The sequence below is a fragment of the Drosophila montana genome, unplaced genomic scaffold (genome assembly GCF_035044405.1).
Source record: "Drosophila montana isolate Dmon_TW-CO22-7 unplaced genomic scaffold, ASM3504440v1 contig_3733_1, whole genome shotgun sequence".
NCBI lineage: Eukaryota > Metazoa > Arthropoda > Insecta > Diptera > Drosophilidae > Drosophila > Drosophila montana.
This window is the reverse complement of record NW_026998620.1, coordinates 10,902,152-10,919,906: the sequence shown is the minus strand read 5'-3', so window position 1 is coordinate 10,919,906 and position 17,755 is coordinate 10,902,152. Positions and strand designations below refer to the sequence as shown.

Genomic DNA, 17,755 nt, shown 5'->3' with positions numbered 1-17,755 from the left:
CTTTTAAAATACGCTACTCTGCTTATCCGGTTTTCCTTTCATGCCTGGCCTGTAACTTTGTTTTCCGCTTGCGGCTTATAAGTTTATAGCCTCTGCTCGGTCCAGTTTCCTCCTCCCCCCTCCCTCTCATTTTTCACGAATTCTTCTTTTGTTTTTCGCGCTGGCTCACTTAGAACGCGCTGAGTTTGCATTTGGCTTTCCTTTTAGCATTCTCCACCTACTTTTTTTTAAGTTTTTAATCAAGATGTTTTAAATGCGGTTCGCCGCTGAATGATGGATTTTTTCTCGCTCGTTCTCTCTTATTTTTATTTTTCATATTATTAGTTTTTTTTTTACTTCTGGCTTTGCTCTGCGCTAAGTAAACAGAAAGTTAGCGGTGTGTTTGGCAACGAATTATGCAGATAATAAAATGAGTCTTCAAATGTATAATCAAGTTGTGAACGGCCAACCCTTTGCTGTTGTCCAGTGGCCAGCACAAATTATCCCCGTGCTTGCTGGCCATAATTAAGGTCCGTCCTTGGCTGGAGTCCGTTCAATGGAAGCGCAACTTTTTTATAAGCAATATAAGCCCGGGGTAAAAACATGTCAAGGACTGCGGCCATTGAGTCGTCATTTAAGCGAATGCTTAGAAAAGATTGCCATAAAATCGTTTCAACAATTAGCTGGCCATCATTTCTAGTGCTTCAAAATGTTGCTATTTTCGTTTTTATTTTTATTGCTGCCACAGCAACAGCAAGTGCCACAAATGCCATTTACCGACCACAGGTGCGCCGTGCGGCACACAATGAAATGCCTCAAACAATGGTCCATCATAGCTATAACCGGAGAGAAACTAAAAATAAACTAAAATAAACCAAACTTAACTAAACTAAATGCTGCTTCCGCACGGACAAACAGCTGCAACTTGTTAGACTTCTCCGCTAGTTTTATTTGTTTGCCCTATACATTTGTTTAGTTGGGTATAATATACTGGCGAGTCTCGCGAAAAGCAACCGGAAACTGAAATTTCATAAATCAAAGAAAACTTCGAATGTACTTAATAAAGGTTTTTGGGGGTTGTAAATTTGATTATTTTTATTTTAAGCAGTTGAAAGATTGCTAAGATTGTTAAAACAACTTTATAAGGGAGTTTCGGGGATTTTAAATTTAATTATTTTAATTTTGATTCAAAGCTATCAGTTAACAATACCATCTAATTATTAATTTATTTTTACTACATGTCCTTTGATATTTATCAAATAATTATAAATTTAGAAAAGTGAAAAATGTGCTTTTCCCCGCTTTGCGTAATAACAAATTGAATATTGCCTAAGCTACATCTATTGTCATTCCATTGGTGTGACTTTTTTGAAATCAGTTGAGATTTAAAAAAGCAATAAGAAAAATATCACACTAACACCAAAAATAATATAAGAAAAAGACAATTTAAGGATTTTAAAAAGCTCTTAAGAAACCTTGCCTAAGAAAATTTAAAAAAAAAATTTCATTTCAATTCTAGGGGACCCAAATCTATCATAAAATATCAAACTCGGTTGAAAATAATTGAATTATTTTTTAAATCTATCAAAATATATTGGATTCATCAAATGTGTTTGCCAATAATTGAATTCTATTGCCTAGTCAAATTTTTTGCATTTGTATCTTTATATTATAAATCGTTTTTAAATATTATATATATTATATATTATATTAAATCGTTTGCTAATTTATTTCTTTTCTTTAATCGCTTGTTATACAAACAATAACAACTTAGATCTAAATAACAATTTAGGAACTATATAACAGTTACGTAGTACATAAAATATAGTAAATAAATAATAAAAAATCTAATTTACATATTATGACATACAACTTCCAGGGCATATCAAAGCCTGGCAATGAAGAAATTGTTGTTTTTATAAAATGCCATGAAAAATATGATTTTACGCGCTGCTTGGCAGTTGTCGCCGCCAACGCCAACGCTGGCAGCGCCTGTTGCCGTGATACCATAAAATAAATGTTGCTGCCCCGCTGCAATTGCTGGCGGCGCAAAGTTGCCGTCATATTGTCAACTTCAACCGTTGCGTTCTGTTCTGTTCTGTTGTGTTGAGTTGTGTTGTGTTGCTACCGAGCAACAAAATTAACTTTTACGCTTTATTACCGCAAAGATGGCCAAAGAAAACAATGCTCGTACCGCAAATTGTCCGGCTATTCGGCTGTCTGCAAATCTCACTGCATTTTGCATTCTTTGGATTGTATTGTGCTGGTGCCGCCGCTTTTTAGTCGTACGCATCCGGAGGCCATCAAAGTTGCCGGAAGCTCGTCGGCCAGTCATCAACTCAATTACATTTGCGACCCGCGCGGCGACTTTGATGTTGCCAAGCGCCCCTCTGCCCGGCGACAACAACAATTGCAGACGCGACGCATTGTTGACTGATGGCATAGACATCTAAACAAGAAGCACAATAAGCGCGCCGTTGTTGTCTTTTATCCGTCTGCAGCTCCAGCCACAGCTCCTGTTCCTGTTTCAGCTTCTGCTCCTTCCCCACCTTCATTGTGTGCTGTCGCGTGTGACGGATGCGACAGGAAGCGCACAATGTCTTGATAGCAAAGCGTAGACTCCACAAAAACGCAATCCGCAGCATTCACTACACCTCAGTCTCTCTCTCCCTCTCTCTCTCTTTCTTTTTCTGAGTGTGTGTGTGTGTGCTTCCATTATTTAGTGCTTCCTCTGGCGATAATCTATGGCGACTGCAGCAACGGAAATATTTCACAGAGATTAGCACAGCAAGCCAACATTTTGATTAGTTGCCAGCGAGCGACCAACTACTCAATCTGTAGGTCATTAGCAGGCTTACGCTTGTATCTGCGTTTCCAATGCAAATTGAAATGATTGGGAAACTGCATGGGGACGGCAAGCGCTCAGCACCAGCTGATCCTCAAGCGGATTATCCAGGCAGAGATGCGTCTGAGCATGCTGTAGCTGTGTGCCAGTCCGCAACCAATGCTGTCCCGCCTGGCCATTGCGACAGGTTTCCAACCTCAACTGCGGCTGCTCCACTGTGAATTCAACTCCTAAACATAGCTGCTGTTCGGTACTCAGTTGTCCAGTGTCGTGATGCAAATGCCACTGCGTGACTCCCAGGTGATGGCAACTGGTGAACTGCAGCTGCAGCCTGGCCTTAGTTTCTGCCACATGCAGACAGCGACCCGCATTACGTAAGGTGCCCAATGCGCTGAGGCTCGCGTGCTGCAACCTGTCACAAAATAGCCGACAGACAGCAACAGGTGAGAATTGATTTGACATAGCTACCGATATCAAATGGTCTCAATACTCGAATATAATCGAATTGTTTATAACACAAATGACGCTTAGTCAATGAAATGGAATTCAGAAGTCTGCTTCAATGGGGAAGACTCACCTAAGTTCTGGACTCACATGCCGCATATACCAATCAAATGTATGGCACTGCCGTTCAGCCTTTATCAGTGCCGGATCGTAGGGTTGGACTGGGTGGAGATTCAATGGAATTTGCTTGGCCGCCGGTTTGAGAGCGTAGAACAAATATTTGTACTCGTCCAGCCAGGACTCGGCTATGATTTTTGAGTTGCTGCGGGATAGAGAAGTTGGAGGAGGCGCGGCCAGTATGTAAGCATTCGCATTGCGTGCTGGGAATGTTTATATTAAAAGGTACCACGGCACGCAAGCGTCTGGCTGAAATAAATTGAAAAATACCAAAGGCGAGCTTTTCACACCTAAACCGGTCACCCAAACAGCAGCCCGAAACAAAACAACAACAAAAAAGCCAGTCTGATGTGCTCGACTACAAGATACCCTGAAGCAAGCGCCGAACTACTTCAATCAACAATCTAGCTGATTTCTATACACAAAAACAAACGGCGCTTGCTGCGCATCTTACGCTGTGGCTGTGCGACACTCTGGGAAATGTATTCTTGACTCGGTGTTCAGAGATCTTTGTGAAATTTTCAAGGCATAAATATGGCATTTAAATGTGTGCTTTTAATATACGTGGCCTATTAAGTTTGGGGAGAATGTGATATGTTCTTAATCTGTCTTTTATATTCAAGAGCTGTTTTTGAGCTCGATAAAATTACAAAATTATAATATTTGTAATATTCTTATGAGATCGGAAATGCTTCCTTCTGTCTGTTACATACATTTGCACAAAAAACCTGATGCCCCTTTTATTCATTTACAATGGACTCAGGGTATAAAAAGAGCAAACCTTCCCCTGGTCACTTCAACTTACCGCAAATATGTCGCCTGGGTGCTGTCCAGCTGGTCCTCGTCGAACTGAGGCGGAAACTCAAAGGCATGGCGCATTCGAAAAATATGTCCGATTCGACTGCAGGGCACGATCTCAATTTGTCCGCCGCAAAGCCACAATTTAATGGCAAGCTCAATGGACTCGCCGCCCCAAATCTACAGACAAGGGAAAACCCCAAATGGGAATGCGATTTTTCTCTGTAATTTCTCGTTTTCTCTCTCTCTCTCTGTGTCTCTACTTTGCCTTTTCGCTGTGCGACACAAAGTTGTGTGTCATTGCTTGACATAAGCAATTAGCACACTTGCCACAAGCACTAGTTAATTAGGCGCGCTTACCTCCAGGTGTGGATTGAAGCCGTGCAGCTGGTGGAACCATTCGCGTGAGATCATCAGTGTGCCACCCGCAAAGGTGGGACTGCTATATGGGCGCTCCGGCAGCTCCTCCACAGCCAGCACTCGGGGCAGCCAGTGGAAATGCAGGCTCCAATCGAAACCACCTTTCAGCAGCTCATTCCCGGCCAGATAGCTCAAGGTCTCGGGTTCAATGGGATCCAGCACTGGGCTGACCGCAAGCATTGAGTTCAACGACAGCCTGTCCAGCAGGGGTTCCAGCCAGCCATTGTTGACCTCACAATGACTATCGAGAAACAGCAAGTAGTGGCCACTTGCCACACGAGCGCCCTCGTTGCGTGACCAAATTAGGCCCATGCGGCGCAGATTGCGCCTGAAGATAAGTGTGGGGCGCCTCCGTGTGGCGTAAACAAGAGTCATGACCCGTTCAAGACTCTCCAGCAAACTGACTAAAAATTAAGAGCTATATCAAAACGATTGCTAATATTATGACCCTTACCAAAGGCTCACCATCCTCGCTGCAGTCGTCTATGATGATGAGCTCGTGTAGATAGTCTTCCGGGGTACGGCTGACCAGCGTCAGGATCGTTCGCAGCAGCATGGAACGCGCCTCATTATAAAAACTTATCACAACGCTGAGCTGGGCAGCTGCCGCATGAGGCAGCGCGTAGCGGCGAGCGTTGCAACTGTGCGGCAAATAGAAACAAAACACTTTTAAATGAAATCAAGTTTAACTGCACTAGTTGATGGTAACCGACTAGCAGATACCCTGCACCAAACTGCCAATTAGCATTCGTCATTATTTAAATACAATAATAGACAGCATGAGCTGTGTTAGAAACTAATTAAAGATATGCTAAAAAAATCGAGGTTGACAATCGATATTTATCGATTGCGAGTGAAGAGACCATAGCCATCGATAATTTGAAATAAAATGGATCATGGTGAATAGAGAACGCAGTCGGCAGCAGAGACATAGTGATAACTCTCTTAACGGACATTCCTATTAGGCAGCCAACTCCCTCATTTGTGATTCAGGTAATACCCATGCCAGAAATGTCTGCTGCCCGTGACAAACGAGAGCGCAAAACCTATATACCCTATCTTAATTATACTCAATGGGTGTAAGGTATATTTTAAATGCAACCTGGTTGTACCAACCTCTCATGCCGCGTCGCTGGCAGTGCACGCACTGCTGGCAAATTGTCACTCAGCTGGCGATTGTATTGAAAATAATCATCCGGCTGATCGGGCGTATGCGCAATAAACTCACGCCATTTAAATTGATGCCAGCTCAGTTGTTGCTGCTGCAAGATCAACTGGAAAACACACGTCAAAGCTGTTTTCCATTTTAACAATTGCTTAACACTCACTTGACTGCTCGGGTATTCATCGAGTAGGCCAAAACGCAGCAACACAACCACAAACTGCAGGCCCAAAAATGCCAAGATGCAGACGAGGCAACAGCGCAGCCGGCGGCGCAGGCTGCCCGACATCGCAGCGTACTGACTGTGTTGGCCCCATGCTGCCAGCAAATGCGCAAACCCATAACGCTTCACGCTCGGTCAGTGAATGCGCGTTGTAATCGAGTTTCTAGACAAATAAATATCAGCTGCAAAGTGATATATCAGGTGGTTTGTTATTTTATTTACCAAAAATTATGTCGTCATAAAAAGCTGAAAATTGAAAACTAAAAACTGGCCTCGCACATGTCTCTATCCCTCTATTTCTCCTTTGTCTCTCTCTCTCTCTGTCCCTCTCTCTGTTGCTCTCTGCCTTTCTCTCTCTCTCCCTCACTCTCTTTCGCTCTTGTCCACTATCTAACTGCCTGTCAAAACTTGTTACTGATAAATCGCTCGATAAGTTTGGCAAATATTTGTCTGCAGCTCGCAAGGTGTTAATTGCACCACATGAAATCTATATATTACCTGTCATGCGTGTCATTTTAGTGGGTGTATATATATATACAGTTCACACACACAGACATACATATATATATACCGCATATAAATAAATATTTTATCTGTAATCATTTGTAATCAATGCCAAGTAAACGCCGTTTGCGTTTTCAGTTACAAAAAAACATTAAGGCTTTCTCTAACTTAGTTTAAGACAGAGAAGGATTTGAAAAAAAACCTATTAATAAAAAAACAACAGGAATGTTAGTAATAAGTATTATTTTGTGATTATTGTAACTTAAAAAAAACCTACATCATTAAAGAATATTTAGCATGTGTATGGGCGAAATTTTTGTAAATATTTACAATATGTGAAATGTATATGTATTGTATATATGAATGTATGTATGTATGTATGTATTAAATATGTATACGAATGCCAAAATCTGCCAGGCAGACCAACTTGACCATTCGTCTCGGGAGAAAAATATTATCAATATTATTATTAAGTTGAATTTAATTATTATTAGCTAAAAGTAAATTGTTCTTATGGCTTTGGCTGCAGGGTGCAGTATAAAATGTTTAATTAATTGCTTTAGACGTTTTACACTCAGCGATAAATGCTAACATATTAAAGCACAAATTTGTAAAAATTGTTTTCGCTTTAAATAATATTTTAATATTTAATTTAAAAATCGCTGAATATTGCTATTTATGTTCACCCTAACAATATTCGAAAATTATATCTAGTCTTAAGCGAAGTTTTAAGCGTTATCTTATAAGATATCAATGATAGTTTAAGCCCTTTAACAAGGGAATTAGTCCGATTAAGCTGAAAATAAATGATTGGTAAACGCTTATCATGGTTTTTACCAAAACTTTAGCCAATATATATCAATTTAGTATGCGCTTTGGCCATAACTCGAACTTCAAATAATATTGCGTTCTATATGTGGATGTTGATTACAAACATATTTCACATTCAAAGATATGAGTATACATGACCCTTAGCCTTTCGCTCTTTGATGTGATTTAATTTGAAATTGTTAAGCAAAGCGGAAGTAACTCATTCACTTAGCAACAAAATCAGATGCTACACACAAACAAACCTCCCCCCTCCCTGCACACACACACACACACACACACACACACACAAACTAAATTGGAGTGTTACTTCCGCATTGCATTAGAGTACAGATGCTACGAGTTGTAGCTGCCGTCCAGTTGCTGATTGACTTACGTGTGCCTCGTTTTAGTTTTCGGATTGTCGTTGTAAATTTGTTGCCCAGGTTTTACGTGCAGCGGAAATGCATTTCCCCAGTCACGTACCCAATGCCAGACCCGGGCCAGACAACTCCGCAGACCAAGTCCAGCTGTTGTTGTTCTTGTTATTTCTGTCCACAGGTTAACTAAGAAATATAACCGAATGGCGCAACTGCGACGGCCAAAGATTCAGATTCAAGTTTTTCTCGCTGCATTTTTTCCTATTTGTTTTTTTAGTTTTCTCTGGTGTTTCCTTGTTTACTCGGCACGCCAATTTATTAGACGGCGCGTGATCCATGTTTGCGTCCATGCTCCATAGATTAAAGTGCTTTTTAATGAATGCAGCAGCTACGAGATCTAATTGTATGCAGCGTCGCGTGCCCAGCTTCATAATTAAATAGACTATGCTCAGGGGCGGAGGGCGTGGGATCTGCGTAGGATGGCGGCAAATTCAATATTCAATATGTTTTCAATTTGCCATTGTTGGCAAATGGGCGTGGCAATCGCATCAAAGGCAAAGGCGAACGCAAATGCCGTGAAGCAAATAAAAATAAAACGAAATTATGTCAATAAATGAATTATAAGGCGCACGCACAACGCGGCGTATACGCAATCCCCAAGCTCAAGCAAGTCAAAGCTTGAAACAGACGACAGAGCGCTTAATGGCCATGTAAGTGTGTGTCTGTCTGTGTGCATGTGCATGTGTGAGTGTGAGTGTGAGTGTGAGTGTGTCTCTCGCCATGATTATTATTATATTGCCACTTACACATGCGTGCGCCGCAGTGTGTGTTATGATAATGTTAACAGCCGAGCTTCTAAAATTTTATTAGCAGTCGACTTATGGAACTTTGAAAATAATAACAACAGCAGCGAAAGTGTTTCTCTGTCGTCTCTTTCTCACGCTTCCCACATGAAACAATTCCAGGCTCCTGCCTTTGGGCCATAAAGAATATTGAGGAAATTGCTTTCTTTGCACTCAAGGCTCAGCATTCGGCCAGGCCAAGCCTTGCCGCGACAGGCCGCACTCATTTCGAAATTGTTGCGTATTATCGTAAAATTTTACACAAACACACACAGTCCCACACAGATACATGGGACGTGCAAATACATACAAATGCGTTTGCGTTTTTTTCGACGATTTACTTTGCTTTGTTTTCACTTTGCGGCCCGCCGCATTTTTTTCGTTTGCGAATATTTTCATTGAGGTTTCTTTTTTGGGCATATTTGCCGAGCACAAACGCGCTTAGTTCGAAATACACATGCAAATATGTTTGAAAATATGTGAAAAACAAATTAGTTGGCAGCGGAATTTTTATGCTCTGTGGTTGCGTCTCTTACAATTTTAAATATTCAGTCCAAATTATTTGATTAATTTGAGTGTGCGCCAAGCAACAGTCCAAACAATCAGCTGCAAATTTCGTTAAAATTTGAAGTTCTTAGAAATAAACAGAAAGAAACAAAAAATCGAACAAAAAGAAAAATATAATAAAAATAAAAATAAGGAAAAGCGTATAATTTGAATGATTTCCCATTTGCAGTGGGCACAGAAAAGAAGCATTTTAATGATGTTTACACAGTTTTCATGTGCCATTCCATTTACGGGCATCCATGTCTGTTTTTCCGGCAAACGTATTATGTGCTTTATTTCGATTGACTAGAACTTTTCACTATGCCCGACGGAGTACTTTAGTTGATGACATTATCGCTACAATACAAAAGGTTTCTTTTTGCCATCCACAACGTAGTCCTTGTTGCTGTTGTTGTTGCTGTTGTTGTCGTTGATGTTGCTGCCACTTCATTTCTGAGTTTACAAAGTTTTTTGTTGATGAAACAAACGCCGTGAGCCAGCAGACCGGCAGCACAGAGAGAGAGAGAGAGACAGAGAGAGAGGGAGACAGGGAGAGAGATAGAGACAGAGAGACAGTCAGTCGGTCCATTGAATGCCTCTGACATCATTCATGACATTAAATGAAACCAGCAAATGTGAGAGTATCTTAATGCCTAAACGTGCCCCGCCCATCAAATATTTCTTTGCCAAGCCCTAATTTAACAGCACATTTTTGATTAATTTAATTGAACATTTCACAGTTAACAATATTTCATATTTATTTAATCTAAATGTATCAAACGAAATCAAATCAAATGTTAAAACATTTTTACAACACGCTTTCCTCCAGATTAGATTCTAAGACATTATTGATCGTCGCACCTATATAGATTTTCTTCTTCAGCAGATTTACATAGACATCCGCCGAGCTAATGTTGGGGCAGTTGTGGCCTAAGATGTTCATGCCACAGAAGCTGCCCCTCCATACGTAGGGCAGCCCAAAGGTTTTCTCGCATTTTTTGGTAATTTTTGAGTTTTCCAAACAGTCAACCCCAGCGGTGACCACCATGCCGTTGGGATCGTTGATGATTTCCCTGCACTGATCGCTTGCTATTATTGACGCAACTTTCTTCTTCGGCGAGGCTTGAAACTTATCCCAACTCCACTGGTCTACTTTCTCCGATGACGGCACGGGGTTCGTGCAAATAGGCGGCTCTTTGACAAACTGTGTTCCCAGCGGGTTCTGTAGATTTAATAGCGTCAGCAGGTCCGCAGTTTTTGCCATTGTGAAATCTTGGGTATCCGTTTTATCGACCACATTGTGTATTGAGCCATCGCTCAATTTCACAACGACTTCTGTCCCCAGTTTATCGTTCATGCACGTTTTGACCGTGAGCACGGCCTGGTTACTCACCACAAGACCGGTGCAAAATAATTTGTCCTTAACCAGAATACGCGCCACATAACCACTCAATTCTCCAAAATTATCCGTCTCTACAGCCTTGACAATTTTGCTCTTTTTGCGATTACTAGCGGAATGCTGGCTGCCCAGGTGGCTCGGATAGTAACCAAAATGGGGCTCCCAACCGCCCGATCCATAAAGCCTTCGAAGCTTTTTTGACTTTCTGAAAATCTTTTCTTGAGCCACAATGGGACTGGCGATTGCCAACAGCAGCACAAAACTCAACAATGTAGACAACAGCATTGCAGGGATGGATCGGATATCTGAGTAGATAACAGTTCCAAATGTTTCAGATTGCACTCCTGCAGAGTATCTTTATGTGGATCTCAACCTTGAATAAGCAAAAGCCACAATGTCAGAGAAGTCAAGAGTTTTCTTCGTAAGTATTTCATTTCAAGTTAACTTTGTTTCATTCGTTATACCTGAGCTATGGCCTAATGTGTGATATCGAATTGATTTATCAGGCACATTTAGCTTGTTATTACCTCTCAATCTAAAATCAAAGTGACTTCAGTTCGTTTTAATAGAACAGCTTAAACTGTTAGCGAATTGTAACGCGCTGAGCGACGAGAAACAGCAAACAGAGAAAACCGATGGTTTTTCCATTATTAAAATTCTTTTAAATCCTCAAAAATTAAAGTGTTAAAATAATTTAAACATTTCAAAAATTATTGTATTATATTCTTTCGCATATTCGACCAATAAGAATTTGTAAATATGCGATATAAATTATATTCCACTGGCTCAGAGTATGGCGTCCTCTAGGTCGCTAGCGACAATGTTTGAAATGCTGCTGTTTTTCACTTCGGCTTCATTCATGACGGCGGCGTACAGATCGACGCTAAACTTCTTGGGACAATTGTGACCCAGCAAGTTGACGCCGCAGATCCTGTTCTCGTAAATCAAGGGACTGCCAAATGTCTTCTGACATTTTTCCGTGTGCTTCTCGTTCTTAACACAGATCATCCCATTGGTCACAATGTTGCCGTCCGTATCATTCAATTGCTGCCGACAATCAGCCAGGGGCAGCACCTGGGAAAGTTGATTTTGCACCACACGACGGGTGTGACTGTATGTGGGCAGCTCCACATACATATTAGCCAGCAGACTGCTTAAACAGAGCTGTGATGTAATCCTTACATTTGGCACGGGTACCGTTAGAATCACCAAGGTTATTACCGAATCCTCGTCCTTAATGGGAGACACGTCTATGTTTCGGCTGAACAACCCGATGGTCTGATCCGTTGAGGTCTTGACGGTATAATTCTGTCCTTGTGCACCTTGGAAGCAGGTGCCAGCTGTTATGGCTGTTTGCTCGGTCAAAAGTGTTCCAATGCAAATGAATTTGTCGCCATTGTATATGCGCACCAGTAGATCATGCAGCCGTACTGGTTCACCATTTCCGATCATATCTACCATCGGCTCTTCCGTACCTGACCTAAGCATAATTCGCTTTTCCGCCGGATAAGTGGGACGCGGTAGTCGTTTATAGTCCGATTGAACTTTGCTTCTATGCTGTGGCCTGTAATCGGACAGCATATACCGATGATAATGGAATTTGGCATTCGCTATGTTGAGCTTGAGAACGACAAGGATTGATAACGATAATAGCCACAGAGAAACTGTTGCCATTGTGAAAGGTCTATTTTTAACTGTCAACAACGTAATTAGTTTATATATTTCTACCTCTTAACAGCAATTCGTTACACATATTTCCGTCATGGTTCAGCATTCGTTTTAGCTTATCTATTTATGTAACAAAATAAAATCCATTTATTTGACAGCGTAAACTTTTTCAATTAAATATTTACGTTCTCGTTAACTCTGTAAGGATTGAATAAATTTAATTAAATATAATCAAGAATAGTGGATGCCTTTGGTCAGACAAATATCAGATTTTTGATACAAAATCCGATTGTTGCCATAAATATAGTTTTTTACATTAAAAGCAAAATAAAAATCGTATTTGCTGAGTTTTGTAAGAAGCTCGAAATAGTTTTTTATATTAATTTAATTTTATATTAAAACTCAAATTTGTAAGCGATCGTTATGCGGATTATGACAAGTATAATAGACCGATGTTGATAATATTTTGCCCATTTATTAAGAAGTATAGTAAAGTATTTTAATGACAAGTTTCATACAGAGAGTTTTTAAAGTGGATACGGCTTTATGGACTCGACTGTTGGACTCATCTGGAATATATACACTACATGGGCACGAAAATGTCTCCATCGATGTATTAAACATTCCGTAAATAATTATGTTACCCTGAACGACGAGTAGTAGTAATCAATTTAACTGTGGTTGTCTCTGGCTTCAGCTGTGTCCTTCTCGTTGTTATCGATTCATTGAAGGGACCCGTGCCTGTTAAGGCTCTAAGTAGATCCGTTGCCTTCTGTATAAATGGTATGGTATGCGGTATGGCATAGTAAATATCGACTATATGATGTCCCTCCAACTCATCGCAATGCTCGCCATAAATATTGACGCCGGCCAACTGGCTGTCAACGATCAGCGGATCGCCGGCGCGTGTGCTACAGCCTCCAGTCTTTATATTCCTCACACAGAAGAACTCTTTGTCAAAGGGAATAGCAATTTTGCCGCTCTGCTCAAAGGAGCTCTTACATTCCTCGAAATCTACCACCTTGGTTTTAAACAGGGTAATCTCTTGGGTCTTAGAGTCCACAAAGGACATATTCACAGTACTGCCCATTTTTGGCATTTGTTCAAAGAGCTTTATATAGCGACTCTTCCGATCCATCTTCTTTTTCAAACCCAGAAGCGCAATATCGTGGACATTTCCGTTCCCATGTTTGCTGGTGGGCAAATAAAACGCCCTGACATTGGAGACCTTCCGCTTAGGTCTACCGAATTTATGCCCCGGCAACACAGACATCTGCCTGGCCTTGTATTCGCGCGTCGGCTCATTCTCGTTGTTCAGGAAACAGCGGGACGAGGTGATGACCATGCGGTGGGAGATAAGAGCGCCGGCACAAAAAACCGAACCCTTGTATAGTATGTGCACATAGTAGCTTTTATGCACGTTGGGATCAAATGTTGGCAATCCGAAACTGCGTGCTACTTGTCCTTTACGATCGCGTTCAGCTAAGATATCACGATTATAGTCAACGTGCATATTTTGATTGTGCCCTCGATTGTAATAGGAAGGCCGATGGGATGTCTCAATATATCGCTTTAGCCACACACCAACCGCAATCTGCACACTCAGCAGTAATAACAGAAGCACAAATTCGCCTTTATTCCGTTGCATTTTAATTGGTACTGATTGTGAAACTGAACCTGGAGCTTATCAAGTGCTACGGTAAATATCCATTTAGCAGCCATGACCAAAGTCGTGCTTCAGCAAAACATTTTTATTTAGTCACGAATTAAAATATTAGTTATGACATTTGTTATAAATGTACGTACATATGTATTTATGTTTTTATGTATGAATGTTTCTTTGTATGTATGCCTGTATGTGTGTATGTGTGTATGTATGAATGTGTATATATAAATGTATGTACATACATATGTATGTATATATGAATGAACATATGTATGTATGTATGTATGTATACATACATACGGATGCATAAATATATATGTATGCATGTATGAATGTATATGTATATACGTAATCATGCATGAATGTGTATGTATGTATACATGTATATATGTATGTATGTATGTATGTCCGATTGTGTATGTATATTTGTGTTCGTGTGTATGTAAGTGTGTATGTATGCATGAATTTATGCATTTATGTATGTATGGGCGTATGCACAGAGAGAGAATGTGTGAATGAGAAAACGAGAATGTGTGAATGTGTGTTAATTTGTTTGTACATATTCAAGACCAAGTTTACTCCAGCTGCGCTGCACAATAAAAAAAAAGTGTTCTTAACTAATGCCTTACTATGCGATTCTCATAAATTCAAGAGGAGGAGACGGGTTAAACTATGGAGTGAACGGTAGCTTGAGCAATAGAAGAGACGGCAGATTCACCTATGGATCCGGCGACGTTTTTTGGCCATAAAAATAACTGGTTCATATTATTAACAAAGTAGGTCTTATTATATTTATCAACTTGTACAAGCGTATGCAGGCATGTTTGTTTGTATGTATTTCAATATGTGTATAATTTGAGCTGAGATGAAAATGAAGAAGAAACGTATTTATAAATATTGCCCAACTACGCGATGCTTAGCAACTCAAGGGAGGTTGAGCAAACAAGCTGCATTATTAAGCTAATAAACATTATTTCTGATTTTCTGTTCTTTCAGTTTTGGATTTATATAACAGTTCGTAACCCGCCTACTAATAGATGACGATAAGATAATCGTGCGTGTGAATTTACAGGTGGGTACATCATTTTCACTGTATTTACTTTATGTGATGAGGGTGCAGCCTAAACGGGATTCTGAAAAAATCCACCAGTAAGTGTGGAAAACTCGCGAAAAACTCTTGTATCGAACTTTCTTTGCTTATCATCGTACCGGCTTCAAACTCATTTTTAGAAGTTTTCTTTAACATTTATTTGATACGCTTTTCGCAATATCCACCGCTATTTGTTGAAAAAAAAAATGGGTTAAAGATTTATATAGCGAAAGATTTTCACCACAAGACTTACATGGGCGGAAGGCGTTGTTTCCAATTTATGGATATTTATTCGATGGACTTTAAACATACTTTCAAATAGAAGTGGACTTCAAGATAGAACAGGCAGAATTTAATTGCCCATGGTTGCAATAGTAATATCTACAGTATTTATTACAAAACTTGCCACGGGCAAGGCCGGGTATTATACGCTAGTATTTTTATATATGTACAAGGTTTTATAACAAACAAAAACGGACGACAGGATTAACAGTAACAATATTAACGAACCTTATGAAAGTTAATATTACTCTAATTCTAATGTGAATAAACATTAAAAGTAAAAACAAGTCGTAATCGTTTGTTTAACTATTTTTACTATCAATATCACGCTGAAAGCTGCAATAGAAACAATATTTGATTTGATGCTAATTGGCTTACCCGGCAAGTCATCAATTTCGTCCCTTTCACTATGTGGTTATACAGGCAGATGGTTCGTTTTAAATATAGAAAAAAAAAAAAACTAAGCACCAATGACTGGCATTTAGCTGGCTGAATCCAAAGAGGCTGCAATGTGCGGAAGCTGCAAAAGAACTATTTAACGAAGTATATGGATAATTAATTTACGTTGATTAAAGTTGCCAGCCACAGTACAGATGGCAAAGGAGGCTTGGTTGTCAGTGAAGTGAAGCATCTTGCCCAGACAGCCGGAAATTGAGGTGTTTGTAATGTGTGCACGGGCACAGACAAGGAACTGGGGACCAGGACAGGCATAGGTATTACCAACTGCCGGCGACTGTGTCTAATTGATGGGCAGCATTCAAAGCCGTTTTTATGCAAATGCAAATGCTGCATACGCTTTAAAGTTGGAAGCCAACTGACTGACGAGCTGCCTCGGCTCGGGCACACTCATCAATTATTTAGAATATGTTACACTTGGTACATAACTTCACAGACATATGCTTACAAGGCTGTAAGTCGAGTCAGCCTCGACGTCAGCTCTCCGGCCGTAATTGCCGGTCATTATGCTTAAGGGATAAGGCACTTCAAGACCTGGGCACAGAAAAAAGGTATATGCATACATATATATTTGTTGAAACTGGAGCCACGCACCAGCCGCCTACACCTGCAACAGGAATTAAGTTTGAATTTAATTGGAAAATGCAGTACGGGGCTATACCCTGTGTTAAACAGCTATTTTTCGTTTTTTAATCTTTTCAGCATATAGAGATATCATATATATCACAACATTCACCGAGGAACTTATGTACAGCTAAGCCCAAAAACTCCATTTTTTCCATTCTGTATATATGCAATATTGATACCCGGCGAATGATTCGGTTCACGGTTGGAACCAGCTCCTTGATTAAAGGTTCGATTCACATCCCGAAGACTAGGCTTCAATTACATATTAATTTACAATATTATATATCATATATATCACACATCATATATATCACAACATTCACCGAGTCCTAGTTGCCATCGACTAAAATATAGCGAAGCTGCTTATGTAAAGCTAAGCCCAAGATCAAGTTTGAGCTCATTTTTTTCTATTCGGCATATTTGCAATTTGGATACCCGGCGAATTATTTGCTTCACGGTTAACAAACCAGCTCCTTGACTTAAGGTTCGACTCACATCCCCAAGGCCAGGCTTCACGTACATTTTTATTTACAATTGCTTCGTCCACACGTTGAATAAATGCAAATGTCTCAAGTAAATGTTTTAGGCTATTTAGTTTATACTTTGGCTAAAGAATAAGTTAATAGTAAAATTAAATTGGATTTCTGGTTTCGAACCAGTTCTGTCTTAGACCAGTTTGTAGTCGTGGTTACGAAAAGAGTGTTGGTTAATTCGATATCCCTTCCGATAACGGTATTCTTGACATTATATGGAAGGATGAACAGACACCTGGAAAGGTCTAGGTTAACTGCGAACAAGTCGCTGGAAGACATTATGACATTGATCTTCGTATTCCATATTTAGTAGAAATCAGCAGCGGAAAAGTAATTTCTTCGAACTTCCATTAAACAAAAGAAAACTGTTATTTTTAGCTTGGATTAAAAAAAAATTTTCGGATAATTCAAATAGTTGATGTATTCTAGGAATATTACCAAAACAAGAAGCTATAAAAAATTTATTTTAAAACGTATGTTATATATGGTAAATGTTCTTTTATTCCTTCTTGCTTTGCTTTATTCACTTTTGATATTTTCTAAGCAAATTGTTGGCAACATATGCATCATATCGGATGATTAGTTGTGTGCATCCATTTGCTCGGGTAATATATACCCTGTTCGACACATTTTATATATAGAATAGATACACCTGATATGATCGCTGATTACCATATTAATTACATTTGCTTAAGTATATTATACCCTTTTTTGTACATTTTGTGGCTATATGATATACGAATTTTCTTTCTACATCCCATTTAGTTTCAAGAAAAGTCTGTGGACATCCTATAGAATCGCAAACTTGTTTTCAGCATGCAGTTGCTGCAGTATATTATACCCCACGTTAGCCACCCAATGCGTACAGGGTGCACAAAAAGGCCAAAACGCTGTGTATATATGCCTT

The 17,755-nt window shown here is 39.9% G+C and overlaps 4 protein-coding genes across 8 annotated transcripts; all 4 read right to left on the bottom strand.

Annotated features, from left to right (window-relative positions):
• Positions 1-1,767: 1,767 nt before the first annotated feature.
• On the bottom strand, positions 1,768-6,192 carry LOC135436711 (putative polypeptide N-acetylgalactosaminyltransferase 13). Of its 5 annotated transcripts, none has more exons than XM_064694402.1 (7): positions 5,992-6,192; positions 5,780-5,937; positions 5,129-5,304; positions 4,604-5,067; positions 4,251-4,423; positions 3,402-3,590; positions 1,768-3,236 (listed from the first exon to the last, which is right to left on the bottom strand). In XM_064694402.1, exons 1-7 carry the CDS (start codon positions 6,112-6,114, stop codon positions 2,834-2,836), a joined length of 1,686 nt encoding a protein of 561 aa, XP_064550472.1. In that variant the 5' UTR covers positions 6,115-6,192; the 3' UTR covers positions 1,768-2,833. The 5 variants fall into 5 exon arrangements, 4 of the variants coding, with proteins under 4 accessions (XP_064550472.1, XP_064550473.1, XP_064550475.1 ...); XM_064694404.1 differs by having other exon boundaries at positions 3,094-3,288; XM_064694403.1 differs by lacking the exon at positions 5,992-6,192 and having other exon boundaries at positions 1,769-3,236; positions 5,129-5,329; positions 5,780-5,900.
• Positions 6,193-9,859: 3,667 nt separating this feature from the next.
• LOC135436450 (uncharacterized) lies at positions 9,860-10,926 on the bottom strand. Its single transcript, XM_064694044.1, has one exon. The coding sequence runs from the start codon at positions 10,809-10,811 to the stop codon at positions 9,936-9,938; it is 876 nt and encodes a 291-aa protein (XP_064550114.1). The 5' UTR covers positions 10,812-10,926; the 3' UTR covers positions 9,860-9,935.
• Positions 10,927-11,219: 293 nt separating this feature from the next.
• LOC135436382 (seminase-like) lies at positions 11,220-12,215 on the bottom strand. Its single transcript, XM_064693961.1, has one exon. It carries the CDS (start codon positions 12,198-12,200, stop codon positions 11,313-11,315), a length of 888 nt encoding a protein of 295 aa, XP_064550031.1. The 5' UTR covers positions 12,201-12,215; the 3' UTR covers positions 11,220-11,312.
• A 434-nt stretch (positions 12,216-12,649) lies between these two features.
• Positions 12,650-13,880, bottom strand: LOC135436347 (brain-specific serine protease 4-like). Its single transcript, XM_064693922.1, has one exon. The coding sequence runs from the start codon at positions 13,840-13,842 to the stop codon at positions 12,835-12,837; it is 1,008 nt and encodes a 335-aa protein (XP_064549992.1). The 5' UTR covers positions 13,843-13,880; the 3' UTR covers positions 12,650-12,834.
• Positions 13,881-17,755: the final 3,875 nt, after the last annotated feature.